The following is a 19,073-nucleotide window of genomic DNA, read 5'->3' as shown; positions in this document are numbered from 1 at the left end:
TCCGGCTTGGGTCACTGTCTGTGCGGAGTCTGCACATCCTCCCCGTGTATGCGTGGGTTTCTGCCGGGTGCTCCGGTTTCCTCCCACAGTCACAAAGATGTGCACGTTAGATGGATTGGCCATGCTAAGTTGCCCTTAGTGTCCAAAATTACCCTTAGTGTTGGGTGGGGTTACTGGGTTATGGGGATAGGGTGGAGGTGTTGACCTTGGGTACGGTGCTCTTTCCAAGAGCCGGTGCAGACTCGATGGGCCGAATGGCCTCCTTCTGCACTGTAAAATTCTATGTTCTATGTATGTTATTTACATTATCGTGCCTTACATGGTCATGAAGGCCACTTGTAAATCTTTATTGCTCAATTTTTTATTTTGCTCAGCGATTCAATTGGTCACAAGTCATATGTTTGCGCTTTCATTTACATATCTCCTTTCACAGAGAATCCCAGAATCATTGCAGCACAGAGGGAGGACATTCAGCCCATTTGGTCCGTACTAGTTCTGTGTAGAGCAATCCAGTCAGCCCCACTCCTCTGCTCTATCCTTGTAGGCCTGCAAGTTTATTTCCCACCTCCAATTCCATTTTGAAATCATTGATCATCTCTGCTCATGTTTGGAGGCAAAAACACCGGCTTTGAACCGATGAGTGATTTTCTTAACATGAGATCAGATGAATGAAGAGTATGCAGTGAGATATATGAACTGAGATATGCATTTCTGACTAGATGCCTTGATGTAGAAAACAACAACTCTTTCTCTCAGAATATAGACGTTAAAACAGAATTTCAATTTTAATTTGAGATATTGTAGCATATTTGTAGGGCAGCACGGTAGCACAAGAGGAGAGCACTGTGGCTTCACAGCGCCAGGGTCCCAGGTTCGATTCCCCGCTGGGTCACTATCTGTGCGGAGTCTGCACGTTCTCCCGTGCCTGCGTGGGTTTACTCCGGCTGCTCCGGTTTCCTCCCACAGTCCAAAGACGTGCAGATTAGGTGGATTGGCCATGATATATTGCCCTTGGTGACCAAAAAAGGTTAGGAGGGGTTGTGGGGATAGGGTGGAAGTGAGGACTTAAGTGGGTCAGTGCAGACTCGATGGGCCGAATGGCCTCCTTCCGCACTGTATGTTCTATGTTCTATGAGTGAACTGACTGCCCCACTGAATTGTTGCTCAAAAGGTATTTAACCAGCATCTCCTTCTGCTCGTACTTTAAATCTAGGAGCCAGGAACGCAAGACAGCCATTAATAAATCCAGCGAAACATTCACGAGAAACATCTTTACCCAGGGAGTTCTGGCAACATGGAACCTGCTACTTGCCGACAGAAGGTGCAGCCAATAATGGCTCTTCCTTTTCAAGTGTCTCAAAAACAGATGAATAAATGTCCTGGTGTGACTTCATCAAGGCCTGGTGTGTGATTAGGCAGTTTCTCAGTCTAATTGGCTGTGTGCCATGAACCATAGAATTAGAACCCACAGAATTGTGGGCAGCACGGTAACATTGTGGATAGCACAATCGCTTCACAGCTCCAAAGTCCCAGGTTCGATTCCGGCTTGGGTCACTGTCTGTGCGGAGTCTGCACATCCTCCCCGTATGTGCGTGGGTTTCCTCCGGGTGCTCCGGTTTCCTCCCACAGTCCAAAGATGTGCAGGTTAGGTGGATTGGCCATGAAAAATTGCCCTTAGTGTCCAAAATTGCCCTTAGTGTTGGGTGGGGTTACTGGATTATGGGGATAGGGTGAAGGTGTTAACCTTGGGTAGGGTGCTCTTTCCAAGAGCCGGGGCAGACTCGATGGGCTGAATGGCCTCCTTCTGCACTGTAAATTCTATGATAAATTCCTAAAGTGCAGAAGGAAGCCATTCGGCCATCGCATCTATACCGAACCCTTGAAAGAGCACCCTACCTAGGCCCACTCCCCAACCCTATACCTGGAAACACATAACCCCAAATAACTTGCATATCTTTGGACACTAAGGGCAGCACGGTGGCACAGTGGTTAGCATTGTTGCCTACGGCGCTGAGGACCTGGGTTCGAATCCCGGCCCTGGGTCACTGTCCGTGTGGAGTTTGCACATTCTCCCTGTGTCCGCGTGGGTTTCGCCCCCACAACACAAAAAATGTGCAGGATAGGTTGATTGGCCACACTAAATTGTCCCTTAATTGGAAAAAATAATTGGGTACGCTAAATTAAAAAAAAATATATTAAAAAAAAAAAATCTTTGGACACTAAGGGGCAATTGAGCATGGCTAATCCACCTACCCCACACAATCTTTGGACTGTGGGAGGAAATTGGAGCACTCAGAGGAAACCCACACCGACACGGGATTAATGTGCAACCTCCACACAAACGGTCACCCAAAGCCGGAAGCGAATCCGGATCCCTGGTGCTGTGAGGCAGCACTGCTAACCAGGGTGCCATCATAGCTATCTTAAATTATTGTAAAACAGTTTTTTTGACAAAAGATAAGCTGCTTGGGACTGCATGTGACACCACCCTTCGTAAATTTTTTTTTTTTTTTTTTTTTTTTTATAAATTTAGAGTACCCAATTATTTTTTACAATTAAGGGGCAATTTAGCGTGGCCAATTCACCTAACCTGCACATCTTTGGGTTGTGGGGGTGAAACCCACGCAGACACGGGGAGAACGTGCAAACTCCACACGGACAGTGACCCAGGGCCGGGATTCGAACCCGGGCCCTCAGCGCCGTAGGCAGCAATGCTAACCACTGTGCCACCGTGCTGCCCACACCCTTCGTAAATTAATACAACATTCTTCTTCTTGAGTTCTTTTCCCAAGGAAGATCTGACACTCACAGCCACAACCCCCATCAAGAGTAGGGCAAGGAGGCAGGTCTTTTAACTACCCAAGCCGAAAGAGGGATTGAACGCCATGTTGTTGGCACCAATCTGCTCCACAAGACCTTTCCAGTCAATAGAAACGTATCAACAGACACTTTTTATGTGCCGAGAGTCATGAACAGCTCCAGTTTCTTTCCATCATATGGCTAATCAGGAATCTGTCCTGCCTGCCATCCTTAATAGGGCAGTGAGCCCAGGAGTGGCCAAATAGGAGGCTACCATCCGGATGATTCCTCTGCTGGTCTGGCTCCCAGTAAATATGAGCACTCGAGTCCCATTTGGTCCCAAAGTCAGGGTTCCGCTGAAAAATCCAGTTATGTTTGTCTGACAGAAGCACAGAGGACAGAGCTCGCTTGATGAACACTTGGCATCTGATTATATCACCAAACTGGCCAGCAGATTAACCTGCTTTTCCATCTCATTTATCTTCACAGCAAAGAGACACCCTGATGTGACCTGGCCACATAGACTGACGCATTAAATCTCACAGTCCTTGTCTCCTCTCTGTCAGTTGTAAATGGAGTCTCAGAAAATCAGAGAACTTGGAAACTCTACTTCAGGCTCAGCTGGCATTCCTTCCATTTCTTCCTCAACAACTGTCTTTCTGTAGCTTTTCTACTTGTATTTTTCAGTAACACTTGGGATATGGGAGTCACTAGCAAGGCCAAGATTTAATGACTATCCCCTCTTCTCAAGCCAGGTGGTGGTAAGCTGCCTTCTTGAACCATTGTTGGAGGTGCAGCTTACACTCTTACATCAGTGACCTACAGAATGACTTTTCACAAATCTTCACAAATTTAAAAACAAATACCTTTGTTCCAAATGGAATCCAGTCTTCAGTACATCCCCCTGGGCCAGGTGCTTCCGTGGGAGTATATGTTGCATTAATGGAACTGTTACTTCTTTCACATATGAAAGGGAATGGATGACCACAGTTCATGTCATTCCAGAATCCTTGGAAAATGAAAATATAATAAAGGTACAAATTATTCTTTAGACCAAAGCATACTTTCATTAGATTTAATTTAGTAACATTCTTGAACTGGCATAATATGTGAAGCATGATAAAAATGTTATCCTGCCACACATGGTCATGAAGGCCACCTATAAATCTTTTTTGCTCAATTTTTTATTTTGCTTAGCGATTCGATGGCTCACAAGTCATATATTTGCGCTTTCATTTATATATCTCCTTTCACAGAGAGTCATAGAATCATTGCAGCACAGAGGGAGGACATTCGGCCCATTAGGTCCATGCCGGTTCTGTGTAGACCAATCTGGTCAATCCCGCTCCTCTGATCTATCCTTGTAGGCCTGCAAGTTTATTCCCCACATCCAATTCCCTTTTGAAATCACCTCTATTTTACCATGTCTGTAGGCAGATCTTTACCACTTTCTGTGTTTAAGAAACATTTTTCACACATCACCCCCTGCATCTCTTGCCCTAAACCTTAAACCTGTGGCCCTTAGTCCTTCTGTCATCAGCTAATGCAAGCAGGTTATCTTTGTCTATTTATATAACCCTGTCATAATCTTGTACACACATATCAAATCTCTCCTCAAGTCTACTTTGCTCCAAAGAGAACAATCTCAGTTTCATAAGTTTGTAAGATACAGGAGGGGAATTAGGACATTCGGCCCTTCCAGTCTGCTCCACCATTTGATCATGGCTGATATGTTCTTTATCTGTTACCTACAATGCTACAGACCAAGAGCTGGGTGGTGAAATCAGCCAGAGCATCTCCTCCCTAGAACATATGAACTAGGAACAGGAGTAGGCAATTTAGGCTCTCGGGCATTAACACCCTCAATGTGATCATAGCTGATCGCATCCTGGCCTCAACTCCACTGTCCTGCCCGTTCTCCATAACCCTTCAATCCGTTATCAATTGAAAATGTGTCTAACTCCTTAAATTTACTCACTGTCCTAGCATCCACCGCATGCTGGGGTAGCGAATTCCACAGATTCACAACCCTTTGGGAGAAGTAGTTGCTCCTCAACTCTGTTTTAAATTTGCTACCTCTTATTCTAAGACTATGGCCCCTCATTTTAGAATGCCCCACAAGAGGAAGCATCTGCTCCACGTCTACTTTATCCATACCTTTTATACTTCAATTGGATCTCCCCTCATTCTTCTAAACTCCAAAGAGTATAGGCCTGAACTGTTCAATCTCTCCTCATATGACAAACCCCTCGCCTCATCTCTGGAATCAATCTAGTAAACCTGCCTTGAACTGCCTCCAATGCCACTGCATCTTTCCTCAAATAAGGGGACTAAAACTGTGCACAATACTCCAGGTTTGGTCTCACCAATTCTAATCTTGTAGTTGGAATCCCTCACCCTTGGAAATTCTGAGGTAAATCTCCTCTCACCTACTTAAGGCCCATCACATTCTTTCTTGAGATAGGCTGAGATAGACAGATTATTTGTCTCTCTCAGGTAATCAAGGGACTTGCGGAATGGACCGGAAAGTGGAGTTAAGCCCAGTGATCAACCATGATTGTACTGAATGGCGAAGCAGGCTGAGGGGCCTACTCCTGCTCCTATTTCACATGTTGTGCATTTCTTAGAAACGTATAAAACAGCAGCAGGAGGAGGCCATTCGGCCCTTTAACCCTGCTCCGCCACTAATTATGATCATGGCTGATCATCCAACTCAATAGCCTAATTCTGCCATCCACCCCCCCCCCCCCCCCCCTCCCATCCCATATTCTTTGATTGCCTTCACCCCAAGTGTCATATATAACTGCTTCTTGAAAACGTACAGTGTTTTTGCCTCAACTTCTTCGCTGGTAAAGAATTCCACAAACTGACCACTCCCTCAGTGAGGAGATTTCTCCTTATCTCTGTCCTAAATGGTCTACCCCGCAGCCTTAGACTGTGACCCCTAGTTCTGGACACCCCCACCATCGGGAACATCCTTCTTGTATCTATCCTGTCTAGTCCTATTTGCATTTTATAGGTTTCTATGAGATCCCCCTTAATTCTTCTGAATTCCAGTGAATACAATCCTCAAACTTCCATCTTACCATCCCAAGAATCTGTGTGGTAAACTTAGGAACATAGGAATTAGGAGCAGAAGTAGGCAATTCAGCAATTCGAACCTGCTCCACCATTCAATCAGGTCATGGTTGATCTCTTCCTGGTCTCAAAACCACCTCCCTATCTGTTCCCTTTAATCCATTTTTAATATCAGAAATATATTTATCGCCCTCTTGAAACCATTTAATGACTCAAGAGTCCATCGCACTATGGGGCAGCGAGTTCCACAAATTCACCACCTTCTGCGAGAAGTAGTTCCTCCTCATCTCAGTTTTAAATCGACTGCCTCTTTACCTCTATCTGTGACCTCTTGTTCTAGATTGCCCCACAAGGGGGAACATTTGCTCTATATTTACTTTATCAATCCCTTTGATAAAATAAAACATTTCATTTGCTTTTCTTATCACATTTTGGACCTGCATATAGATTTTCTGCGATTCGTGAACAACGACACCCAGATCCCTCTGCCCAGACGCATTTTGAATCTGCTTTCCATTTAGATAATAATTTGCCTGACTATTGTTTCAGTCAAAATGGATAACCTCACACTTGTCCACATTAAACTCCATCTGCCAAATTTTGGTCCAAACCCCTAGCCTATCTATATCACTACAGAACCTGTAGTGATTCTATTTTAGTATCATCTGCAAATTTTGCTATGTTACACTCTGTCCCTGCTCACAGATCATTTATATAGATTGTAAACAATTGAGGTCCGAGGACTGACCCCTGTGGCACCCCACAGGTTACAGTTCATCAGCCAGAGAAGGACCCATTTAACCTGACCCTCTGTCAACCAATCCTCAATCCAATCTAGTACTCTACCCCAATCCCCTGCGATCGCAGCTTCAGGATCAATATTTTATTCGCCACCTTGTCAAATGCCTTCTAGAAATTTAAATATACCACATCCACAGGTTCCCCATTATCCTCCTTGCTGGTTATGTCCTCAAAGACCTCAAGCAAGTTTGTAAAGCATGACTTACCCTCCATGAAACCATGCTGACAATGGTGGATTGAGCTTTGTCTTTCCAAATGTTCAGTCACCTCCTCCTTAATGATTGACTCCAGCATCTTCCCCACCACAGAGGTCAAGCTAACCAATCTGTAGTTTCCTACCTTTTGCCTCTCACCCTTTTTGAATAGGGGAGTTACATTTGCGTGTTTTCAATGCATCGGGTCCATTCCAGAATCCAGGTAATTTTAAAATATAACCAATGCATCCACTAACTCTGCTGCCACCTCTTTTAATACCCGAGGGTGCAGGCCATTAGGTCCCAGAGATTTATCTGCCTTTAGTCCCATTAGTTTATTCAATACCTTCTCCCTGGTGAAGGTTATTACACTAAGTTCCTCTGCATTAACTGCAGTTCTTGGAAAATGTTTATTATCTTTCGCCATAAAGACAGAGGCAAAATACTAGTTCAGTGCCTCAGCCATCTCTGTGTTCCCCATTATTGCCTCGCCAGTATCGTCCTCTAAAGGGTCAACGTTTACTTTAGCTATTCACTTCCTCTTTATATACTTACAGAAACTCAGTGTTTATGGTTTCTGCTAGTTTTCTGTCATAGTTCATCTTAGCTTTTTGATTCTATTTTTAGTAGCTTTTTGCTGAACCCTAAACTTCCCCCCAATCCTCCAGCTTACCATGAGGTGTTGCACTATGGTATGCCCTCGTTTTTATCTTCATAGAACATAGAGTGCAGAAGGAGACCATTCGACCCATCGAGTCTGCACCGACCCACTTAAGCCTTCACTTCCAACCTATCACCGTAACCCAATAACCCCTCCTAAACGTTTTGGTCACTAAGGGCAATTTATCATGGCCAATTTCCCTAACCTGCAAGTTTTTGGACTGTGGGAGGAAACCGGAGCACCCGGAGGAAACCCACGCAGACACGGGGAGAACATGCAGACTCCGCACAGACAGTGACCCAGCGGGGAATCGAACCTGGGACCCTGGCGCTGTGAAGCCACAGTTCTAGCCACTTGTGCTCACGTGCTCCTTGACTTCCTTGTTTTGCCATGGAATGTTTTTCTCCCTTTTACAATTACTCTTCCTCTCAGGAATTTGCTTTAAATGAGAGGTGTTTAATATCTCCCTGAACATTTGCCATTGTTCCTCAACTGTCCTACCCTCAATTATTTGTGCCCAGTCTACTTGGGCCAACTCTTTCCTGAGGCCTGTATAATTACCACTGCCCAACGCTAAAACTCTAGTATGCTACTCCGTCCTCTCTCACTCAATATGAATTTGAAATTCTAGCATGCTGTGATCCCTCCTTCGAAGAGGATCCTTATTGACAAGATTATTTATCAACCCTTCTTTGTTACATACGAAGCATACGATAGGTCTAAAGGAAGCATATGATAGATCTAAAGTAAGCACACAATAGGTCTCGGCATCCAAAAACTAACAAAGCCCTTGGGAGTGCAGTGAATGCAGGAAGGAACTTAAACATGGAATTAGGAAGTCTGAAAGGGGCCTTTAGCAAACATGGTCAAGAAGAATCCAAAGGCTTTTTATGCACATATTAGAAGCAAGAGGGTAACAAGAGAAAGTGTAGGCCCACTTAAGGACAATGGGTGGAAGTTACACGTGGAACCACAGGAAGTGGGAAAAATGATAAATCCTTAATGAATACTTTGTTTCGACCAAAATCAGAGCCAGTGAGCGGACGTTTCCCCAAAATGGCAAAGAATCAGGTTCTGACTGAACACCGGTGTTTTTCCCCAAAATACAGCCACGCTTTCACTGCAGATCCTCCCGTACTTTGTCAAATAAATACCAGGGGCGGGGTTTGAGGGGCCTGATATAGCCGGCAAGCTCAGATCGCAAAATGCAGTTAAAAATTACCTCACGAGTCATCGGGAACCCCCGCAGTCAAGAGGAAGACTGTGCTCCATAGAAAGCATCCTATTTGGCTGCATCACAGCCTGGTATGGCAACTGCTCGGCCCAAGACCACAAGAAACTTCAGAGTCATGAACAATCCATAATACGAACCAGCCTCCCATCCGTTGACTCTACCTACAACTCCCGCTGCCTGGGGAAAGCGGGCAGCATAATCAAAGACCCCTCCCACCCGGCTTATTCACTCTTCCAGCAGGAAATACAAAAGCCTGAAAACAGCTTCTTCCCCACTGTTACCGGACTCCTAAATGACTCTCTTATGGACTGACCTGATTAATATTACACTTCTGTATGCTTCACCCGATGCTGGTGTCTATGTGTTTGCATTGTGGACCTTGTGTTGCCCTATTGTGTATTTTCTTTTTATTTTATTTTCACGCACTAAATGATCTGTTTGAGCTGCTTGCAGAAAAATAATTTTCACTGTACCCCGGTGCACATGACAATAAACAAATCCAAATCCAACACAGAGAGCCAACCTCCCTCTCCCTCCACTCAATGGTCGAGTCAGCTGCCCTCTTTGACCCCCCCCCCACACACATGCAGGCTTCAGGGTGACCAGACCACACACCCCCCCCTTCACTGGCATCAGGGCGCAACCCACACCCCTCAGCGCCGCACCCCACACACACATTAAGGGAACCCCCCAATTTTGTTCCCTCAAGACTACAACACTGGTGGCAGCCCTCCCACGTCAGCAGTGTTCCCTGGCAGTGCCCCCAGCAGTACCAACCTGGTAGTGCCAGATTGACACTGCCAGGGTGCCAGAAGCCATGTCATTTACCACCCAGGGATTGTACTCACCTCTGCGGCCATGGCTTAGCCATCGCGACTGGTTTCTGCTTTTGGAAACCTGTAGTGATTCTGACCGTCATGACATAACACCGGCATGGGGAGCATCTGACATTGCTTGAATATATGATGCAAGGCTGTTTAATTAAGTCTAAATGCATTTGAGCTTATTGAGATCAGGTTTATGCCCAGAAAGGATATGAATCTAATCGCATCATCAGAGAGATCCCGGGATCATAGTGCTCGGAAATCTCGCCGACGCAAATACCGTTACGGCCCATGAGAGTTAGCGCCCATAACGGGATTTGTGCCTGCGGCGAAGAGGCCATGAGAATTGCGCCAGTATTTTCTTACCCATGGAACTATACATGGTAACACAGTTCTCATCATTATTTGCAAAATTTGGTTCGTGTTGTTCCCAGGCAAGATAATCCACTGGAGAATTGTCTATCCACCTGGAAAAGAATTACAAAATCAATTATCTCAAGGGAACAGAAAAAACGAGTAATTTGCCTCATTCTATTTTGAAGTATTCACATTTTTCTAAATAAGCCAGTATTTGCTTTCATCCCTCAATGGTGAGTTAATGGGCAAAATTCTCTGTTTCAGAGACTAAGGGCTGGATTCTCTCGCCCTACCCGCCACGGGCAGGAATGCCACGGGCGAGACGGCGACAATGGAAAAATCCATTGACCTCGGGCAGGATCTTCGGTGGCCAGGTGAACGCGGCTGGAACATCCCGCCCTTCAGTGTTGATTTCTGGGACTGAATTGTGTGCCTATTGGGGGTGCTATTTGTGGAGCAATTCCCTGCCCAGTGAGCGTTCTAACCACTGGGGTCAGAGTTAGCACCAAAGATCTGGGCAGTTGGAGATGTTTTTAAGCCCATCACTTACCACACACTCACTGCAGCCACCATGATAACGCACAGAAGACCTATCCCATCCGAGGTTAGGAGTCCAAGGTGGACCCATGCCAGTGAGGAGCAGTGGAAAAACATTTTCCCCAGTGTGGACCGCAGACTCAAGCCTGCCCTCCTGAACACTGCCTGGGAGGTGGTGGCAGAGGCAGTCAGCGCTGTCAGTCTCACAGGGAGGCGACAGCTGGTGATCCGGGTGGGTGGGGGTTACTGGTGAGTCCTCTGCCCTGAGAGTGGTGGGTTCCAAAGTGCCAGTACCTGGTGGGCTCCTAATTGAGCTTGGTCCTTGATGATACAGCTGGGATATGAGGATATCGAGAGAGGCGGCCTAGGTGGGTTTCTAGATGACCAGAGTCTTTCTGAGCATTTAAAGGACACAGCAGCACTCAGCAGTATGAGCAGCCAGGAGCCTGTAAGTCACACCAAAGGGGTGTGTTTAAAAGACAGACTGCAGCAATGGTGGTCTAAGCCAGGCCACCCCGATCCTGAGGAGAACAGCCCAAGTCCACAGACCTGGCACCAAGTCACTACCCACTACTGCTCCCGGGTCAGGCAGCCATTCTCCAGCAAGCCCAATAGTTTTCAGTGGTTTTTCAGTGTATTTTAACCTCCGCCCCCCCCCCCCCCCCCCCCACCCCCCCCCCCCCCCCCCCCCCCCCCCCCCCCCCACCCCTCGCAGCCATGGCACCCAGTCCACATTTGTAAATACTTGTAGTAATTCATACCCATGATACCTCTGCCTGAGAGGAGTGGAACATCGTGGAGCATACTGTGCACAACGCGATAATCACATTTAAATGCATATAAATGCCGGGTTTGCATACGGCCGCCAGCATAGGGCACAAACCTCATTATCGCCATCAGCGAGGGACCAGAGCATGGCACCTGAATCAGCGCCTGGCACAGACCTCAATATTGGCCAGACGCATGATTCTCCGCCCAATCGTGGTTCGCGTTTGCAGCGGCGTGAGGCGGAGAATTTCATCCAAGTTCTTGTATTGAAATAAGGTCAAATAGGAAACCAATGTATTCCATCCCAATGTTAAAAAAGTCAACTCCTTCAATCGTTTAGCCACTCTACTCAAGGGCAACAAGTGCTGGCCTTGCCAACGGCATTCACATCCCATTAAATAATTTCTTTAAAACCCTGCTAATGCTCCTGTATAACCTTTCTCCAAATCCTTGAATCCTTCATGAAGACTGATGTGCAGAATTGTACACAATACTCTGAGAACTAACCTGAAATAAAAACAGTAAATGCCGGATTAACACAGCAGGTCTGGCAGCATGTGCGGAGGGAGAAATACATTTAACATTGTAAGTCGATATGACTTCTTCAGCTTTGAAGAGCTGTATGGACTCGAAACACTGGGCGTGATTTAGCCACTGCGTTGCAGCCGGTGTGGATCTGGACGCACTGGTTAAATAGCAGGAAAGGCCAAAATCAAAATTTGCTCTGGCCCCGAGTAAGGTTGCTATCCAACTGGCCCACTCCTGATGGCGGGTTCTGGATCATGCCCAAATATGGCGAGCATATCATTAACCCAATTTGCATTAATTTCCATCTCATTAGCGAGATTGAAGTGGAATGTAATGGCCTCTCAGGAATTGACCTGATTGGCTTGGTTAGGGGGGCTGAAGTATTCCAGGTCGAAGATCACCCGAAGATTGGGTGAAGGACTTTCCATCTGTGAGGCCTTCAAGCCATCTTTAAATACTGTGGATATCCATAACATGGGAAACTACAGCTGCTGCCTCTCTGTCCTACCAAAAACCTGCAGGATAGAGCCCCGCTCTCGGTTCTATGCTGAAGGTCACTTTAACTCCCCCTAACTGTGAGCAGCCTCTAGCTTCAGAGCTGATAGCTATTGCTAATAAGGAATTGGCCTTGTTAGTTGTGAGAGCACTTCATAGCTGCAGGTTGATTTTACTCCTGCTGGTAGTTGCAGATTCCTGGAGGCTGCTGTTGCTGATTCCTTCTTTTTCTGTAGCGGGAAAGAAAGATAATTTTTTCTAATGTACCTGGAGCACCAGGCTCAGGGGTACGTATGAGTCCAGAGGGCAATGTGGTTTGAAGCAAGAATGAACTGTGAGTCCTGGTGTATGACATTGATCCAAATGGGTCACCTGATGGCACCATTGAAAAAATGCTTTCGCCGATTGCTGATGCTTTTCCTGCTGGTGTGGTGAGTGCTGCATGTAACAGGCATGTCACTGCGGGTTAAACCATGTTGGAAGTCAAGGATATTCAACTGCACCTTGAGTGCCAGTGGAAAATTGGATGACAGGATTTGGTTCTGGTGAGATTGGGCCATGTGGGAGGGCCTGCACAGCTGAGGCTCCTGGACAGAGAATGGCACCGATACGTGAAAGAAATAACACATTGATGATCATGTTCTGGACATGATACATTCTCGGGCTCATGCTCCGTTTCTGTTGAGGAACCTATGTGGGTGATATTGTGTGTTTGTTTTTTTCGTGAAAATGAGCTGATACAGTTTTGTATTGGTATCAATATGGAACGGTGATGTTTCTTTATGTTTAATGGTTAGTGTGATATGTGGAATGTTCAGCAGTTGATTTTCGAATCATTGATAATGTTGACCGTTTTTGCCAATAAAATATTACCCAAGGGGTGCTGCAGGTTGTGTTTGCTGCTTGTAGCTACAAATGCCTGGAGGATGCTGCTGCTGTTTCATTTTTTTTCTGCAGCCTGGAGTAAGCAAAGGGAGGGTGGGAAGATGGCCTCCTGCCTGAGCTGGAGAAGGGAAGGGGAGCTCTTTCTCTCTTCCAGCATGCTCTAGTGATTTTCCATTGTTGAGGAGTCTATTGTTGGGAGCTGCAAGAGGGGAGAGAGAGGCAGACTGATCTGATTGAGCGGTGTTTGCTGTTTGTTGCTGTTTGCTGCTACAACTACCTGGAGGCTGTGTGTTTGTTTACTGCTGCCTCTTTGCTTTTGTGTCCTGGAGTAAGGAAAGGGAGGATGGACTTCTGGTGACGGGGATGTGCTGAGAAGTCGCCCATCAGGTGGCTCTTCTTCCGCGAGCCTGAAAAATAGGCACTTTATGCTTGGAAAATGCCCGTAAATGATACAAATTATCCCCACATCACTAACAAAACGAAGAAAGAAGGAAAGATGCCGAACAACAGCCAGTCCAGAGGATGAGAGGAGACCAGGAGTGGATAAAGTGTGAACAAACCCCACCCCCCCCGCCCCACCCCACACAAACACACACACACACACGAGGGGATGTTAAAGGAACACCGAGAAGAAGCAAAATCGGATATACAAGCTGATGATACAAATTATCCCCACATCACTAACAAAACGAAGAAAGAAGGAAAGATGCCGAACAACAGCCAGTCCAGAGGATGAGAGGAGACCAGGAGTGGATAAAGCATGAACAAACCCCACCCCCCACCCCGCCCCACACAAACACACACACACACACACATACACACCAGGGGATGTTAAAGGAACACCGAGAAGAAGCAAAATCGGATATACAAGCTGCGGCGAAGGGTGCGGTGGCCAAAGCTCTGGCAACCATGAAGGTGGCCCTGGATAAAGCCGAAAAATGAGTGGAGGCCCGGGAGGCAACAAATAAAAATCTGGAGAGAGCTGCAATGGACCGGAGTGTCCGGATCATCGCCCTGGAAAAGTAGGTGGCAAGGCTGGTCGCGACACAAGGCAACCTAAGTGGAAAGTTTGAGGATCAGGAGAAGCGGTCAAGGTGACAGAACCTGCGAATCGTGGGCCTACCGGAAGGGATCGAAGGTAGGAACTCCACAGAATATGTGGCGCAAATGCTGGGTAACTTGGTGGGAAGCGACAGCTTCGCTAACCCACCAGAAATCGACAGAGCGCACCCATCGTTCCAACCAAAGCCCAAAACCGCAGGGAATAATTGCGAGAATGCACCGGTCCCAGAACCGGGCGAGAATCCTGGCAGTCCAAAAACTGCAGCTGGGAATGCCACTAGATCCGGACATTGGGGCGGAGCTGGCCAAGTGGGAGGCCGACTTTAACGAAGTGAAGGCCAGAAATGGCTTGAGATTCGGAATGCTGTACTCAGCTAAGATCTGGGTCATGTATCAAGGCAGGGAGAACTTTTACTCTGTCCCTGTAGATGCTGACACGTTCGTCGCACAGAGAAGTGGCAGCAGAGGCAGCGATGAAGGACCCACAGAATCAGACACTTATAATACAATGTTTTAACAAACAAAATTCTCTCCCTTTTACAATCTATACAGCCAACAGCGACCGCTTTACGCGGGAGAACAGTGCCTCATTTTGGAGATGAGAGCAGTAAGAGAGGGGAGAATGAGCAAGTACAGCTAAGATGAGGGAAACGGCGGACAGGAAACCCAGAGATCGGACAGCGGGAAAAAGTGCAACAAGCTCCAGGAGAGGGGCCCCACACTAGCAAGGTAGCTAGCACCAGGATTCATGAAGAAGAGAGGCCACAGCGCATCCCTCGCAAGAGGGAAGGCGTCTGGCAGGAGGTGGGGGCAAATAACGGACTCAGAGAGTTAACCATAGGGGGCAGGGGGGAAGGGAAAGGGGTTTATTTACAGGATGGGGGGGGGGAAAGAAGACATCATAAGGGAGAGATAGGTGAAGTAAGATGGAGGACATTAGACTGGCGACAGCAGGCCACACGTGATGACTTGGAACAAAATGACGCTTGGGAAGGCCTCTGGATAATAATAATAATCGCTTATTGTCACAAGTAGGCTTCAATGAAGTTACTGTGAAAAGCCCCTATTCGCCACATTCCAGGGCCTGTTCGGGGAGGTTGGTACGGGAATTGAACGCACGCTGCTGCCTTGTTCTGCATTACAAGCCAGCTGTTTAAGCCCACTGTGCTAAACCAGCCCCATAAAGGGAAACCCCAGAGTGCAGGGGCCAGACCTCATGGGGAGAACAGTGGCCATGGCCATTTTGATGGCCCCCTAACAAAGGGAAAGTGTAGGACACGTCCACCAGGTAAGTATGGTTGATTACACAGGAGCAGGAGGACAGAAGCCCCCCACCAGGATAGTCCCTGGAATGCCAGTGGACTTACTGACCCAGTGAAACGATCCAGAATCTTTGCCCATCTAAGAAACACATAGTCTTCCTCGAAGAGATGCACCTGAGAGAGCAGGACCCACAGTGGGTAAGGAAGGACTGGGTGGGACAGACTTACCATTCCTGCTACGGGAGGAGTGACGGGGGTAGACATTTTGCTAAATAAGAGGACGATGTTTATGGCGACAAAGACGGTTACAGACCCAGGGAGACAGTATGTCAACGGTGTCCTAGATGGGACACCTGTAGTCCTTGTTAACGTGTATGCTCCCAACTGGGACGACAAGGAGTTTATAAAGAAGACCATTGTGTAAATCCCCATCGTAGATATGCACCGACTGATAATGGGAGCGACTTTAACTGTGTACAGCACCCACGGACAGACAGGTCGAACCCCAAAACGGGAGAGACTGCCAACATGGAGGAGAAACTCAGCCTACTCATGGAGCAGATTGGGGCGCTGGACACATAGCGATTCACCCACCCAGGGCAGAAGGAGTTCTTCTTTGCAAATTTCCTCCACCTCCGGGAATAACTGGCTCACTCAGGTTCTGGATAAGTGGGTTCTGTGTAACACTTTTAACTGCATTAGACTTAATCTGAAATTAAATGAAATGAAAATGAAATGAAATGAAAACTGCTTATTGTTACAGGTAGGCTTCAATGAAGTTACTGTGAAAAGCCCCTAGTCGCCACATTCTGGCACCTGTTCCGGGAGGCTGGTGCGGGAATTGAACCGTGCTGCTGGCCTGCTATAAAAGACAGCTCTTTAGCCTTGTGCTAAACCAGCCTGTTACACATGTGGAGGTGGAGTTGACCCTGTGCAGGTACCATCCCCATGATCAGGGGAGGGCACCGGAGCACAGTCTCCCTAGTGTTCCCAGCAGGGGTCTAGGGTCTAGGGGCTCCTCATGGGGCCGGGGATGATTATACAGAGCAAGGTTTTCCAGCATATCTGGCTCAGTGGTTGCACTCTGAGAGAAGGCGGGATATGTAAGGGTGGGAGAGGCTTGGGGGATTTGAGAGTCCTGGGGTGGAAGTCCTAACTGATTGGTAGTCTATCTCCCTCTTCAATTCCTTACAGATACCAAAATGGATGATGGAGTTTTCCCTTGCATGCTGGTGTCCGCAGAGGTGCCAGATGCCGGAGAAGGCAGCAGCGTCGCGCAGGCTGGAGGTGGCAGCCCATGTGCAAGGGGCCACCACACACCCTGAAGGCCTGGCTGCCCAACAGGCCGAGGTGGAACCCAGCGACGGCCCAAAGTGTACAGGTGTCATTGGTCTTTCGAGAAGGTGACGGACAGCATGTGCCACAGGAGACTCTGTCTCAACAAAGAGTCAGTGCAGCCTCTGTGCCATGTCGTCACAGACTTGGCGCCCCTTGGAGGAGGGGGACACCTGCTTCTGGTGGCCATGAAAGTCACTGCAGCCCTGAACCTCTCTGCACCCGGTTCATTCCAGAGCTCGAGTGGGGATTTGTGCGGCATTTCCCAAACCACAGCCCACAAGTGAATCCGTGAGGTCATAGATGCCCTGTATACTTGGGCAGCTGATGATATCAACTTTAGCTGAACCAAGCCATCAAGATGCCCAGTTCACAGGATTCTCCGCCATCAACTGGACTCCCCTGGTCCAGGGGATAATTGATGGCACGCATGTCACCGTGCGTGCAGCGGGGCATCAGGAAATTAACAGGAATGGGTTCCACTCCCTGAATGTTCTGATTGTGTGCAACCACCACCTCTGGATCATGCATGTGTGTGTGCGCGCTTCTCAGGGATAGTGCATGACCGCTACATCCTGGTACACTCAGAGATCCCTGGCATCTTGGAACCACCTCAGGATAACGGGGTTAGCCCTTGGGGAATAGGCAGTACCCACTAATGTCCTGGCTATGACGCAAGTTCAGAGGCCGGAGACCGAGGCAGAGACCCGATACAACAAGGCCCTTGCTGCCATTGAGAGTGCATCGCACTGCTCAAAATGCAGTTCTGATGCGTGGACCACTCTAGTAGTGTACTGCGGTACACCCAACAGAGGGTATCCCGCATTGTGGCAGTCTGCTGTGCCCTTTACAACCTGGCGGAGTGACATGCTGGAGGAGGAGGAGGGACGTGTGACCTTGTGTGAGGAGCCAGACCAGGAGAGGGGGTGGATGCGCCCGGGGTAAAGCCGCAGGTAGACTCAGAAGGTGGAGGACGGGAGGTGGCAAGGTTTTGGCATGCCTGGAGGACCATGGAGACCCTCATCCTTGCCTGCTTCTCAGAGGAAAAGGCTTTGTCCGTCAGCTCACCGCCTCCCCAACCTTCATTCCCCTCCTATCTCCCCATTCACCTCCTTCCCCCATTCCTCCTCCTCACATTCCCTAACCGTCTCAAATCCCTCCCCCCCCCCCCCCCCCCCCCACACACTACCTCAGGGTGGTAGGCCTATGTTGCCACTGTCAGCGGCTCAATTTCCAAGACTGGAGAGTGATGATCAGTCGCTTTTAGGTGAGCTCTGTTGCTCCTCCATTTATGCCAAAGAATGACTCTTGTCTGACAATGCGCTCACACCCATCATCTGAATGGGGTCGGCATCAGGGATGTTTGATCTTAGACCACTGTGCCCAGGGGGCGAGGAGGTGGGGGACAGCAGAGGGCAACAGGGGGTAGGGGTGCATGCAGGCCCACTGTGAAGATTAACAACAGAGGCTTCACATGTATCAGGTGAAACATGTTTTAATAGTGAACACTTGACATTTCCATTCCCCCTAGCTACCGATAGTGCCCACTCAGTGATCATCTTTCTTCTTGATCTTAACTGGTCTACTACGATGTCTATGTTTGTCCCCAGGACGCACATCAGAGGTGGAGGCAACCTGCTGCTTTCCATACTCTGTGGCCTTGATGCCCTTGGTGGACGTCCTCTGGAGGGTCTGGAACCGGAGGGCTCCGGCTGACTTACCAGTGTCTCTGGCATCACTGTGCCACCTGTTCAGCTCGCTTCCATTGACAAGAGCCGGTGTAAGGAGGAGGGGATTCAGAGAACCAGAGACTGCTGTTGTCTCCTTGGTGGTAGGCCCGGGTTGGCCTTCAGTGCTTCGTCCTCCTTGATGGTGCCCATAACACTCTGGGTGCCTCCATAGGGTGGAGGGACAGCTGGAGTGAGCTCCAGAGGCCTCTGCGTCAACTGGCTCTGCCAGTCTAGCACCTTCCCATTGTCTTCACCATGGTGTCGCTGCCTTCGGAGATGTTTCTCAGTAACTGGGCCACGCTCTGCAGTGCCTCCGCAATGTTGTCATGCGTATGGGAAACATCCCTCATCGACTGGGAAATGCGCTGCTGTGCCTCGGCAATATCCACCTGGGTTAGGGATATGCTCCTTAGTGACTGGGGCATGATGTTGAAGCCCTCCGCCATGGTCATCATAGACTAGGCCATACCTTGGACACCACCGCTCAAGACGCAGACTCGTGCTCCAGGATTTCCACTGCGCC

General features: G+C 48.2%; 1 protein-coding gene across 1 annotated transcript in view; it reads right to left on the bottom strand.

The window, feature by feature from the left end:
- Window positions 1–19,073, bottom strand: part of mrc1a (mannose receptor, C type 1a) — a 213,876-nt gene that overhangs the window by 51,957 nt on the left and 142,846 nt on the right. The window contains exons 19-20 of the mRNA XM_038798045.1: window positions 9,958–10,058; window positions 3,666–3,808 (exon numbers count right to left, since the gene is read on the bottom strand). Of these exons, the coding sequence (XP_038653973.1) occupies window positions 3,666–3,808; window positions 9,958–10,058 (244 nt within the window). The remainder of the gene's footprint in view (window positions 1–3,665; window positions 3,809–9,957; window positions 10,059–19,073) is intronic.

The sequence above is a fragment of the Scyliorhinus canicula genome, chromosome 5, assembly GCF_902713615.1.
Source record: "Scyliorhinus canicula chromosome 5, sScyCan1.1, whole genome shotgun sequence".
NCBI lineage: Eukaryota > Metazoa > Chordata > Chondrichthyes > Carcharhiniformes > Scyliorhinidae > Scyliorhinus > Scyliorhinus canicula.
Note: the sequence above shows the minus strand (reverse complement) of the source record. Positions and strands in the feature narration are given on the sequence as shown.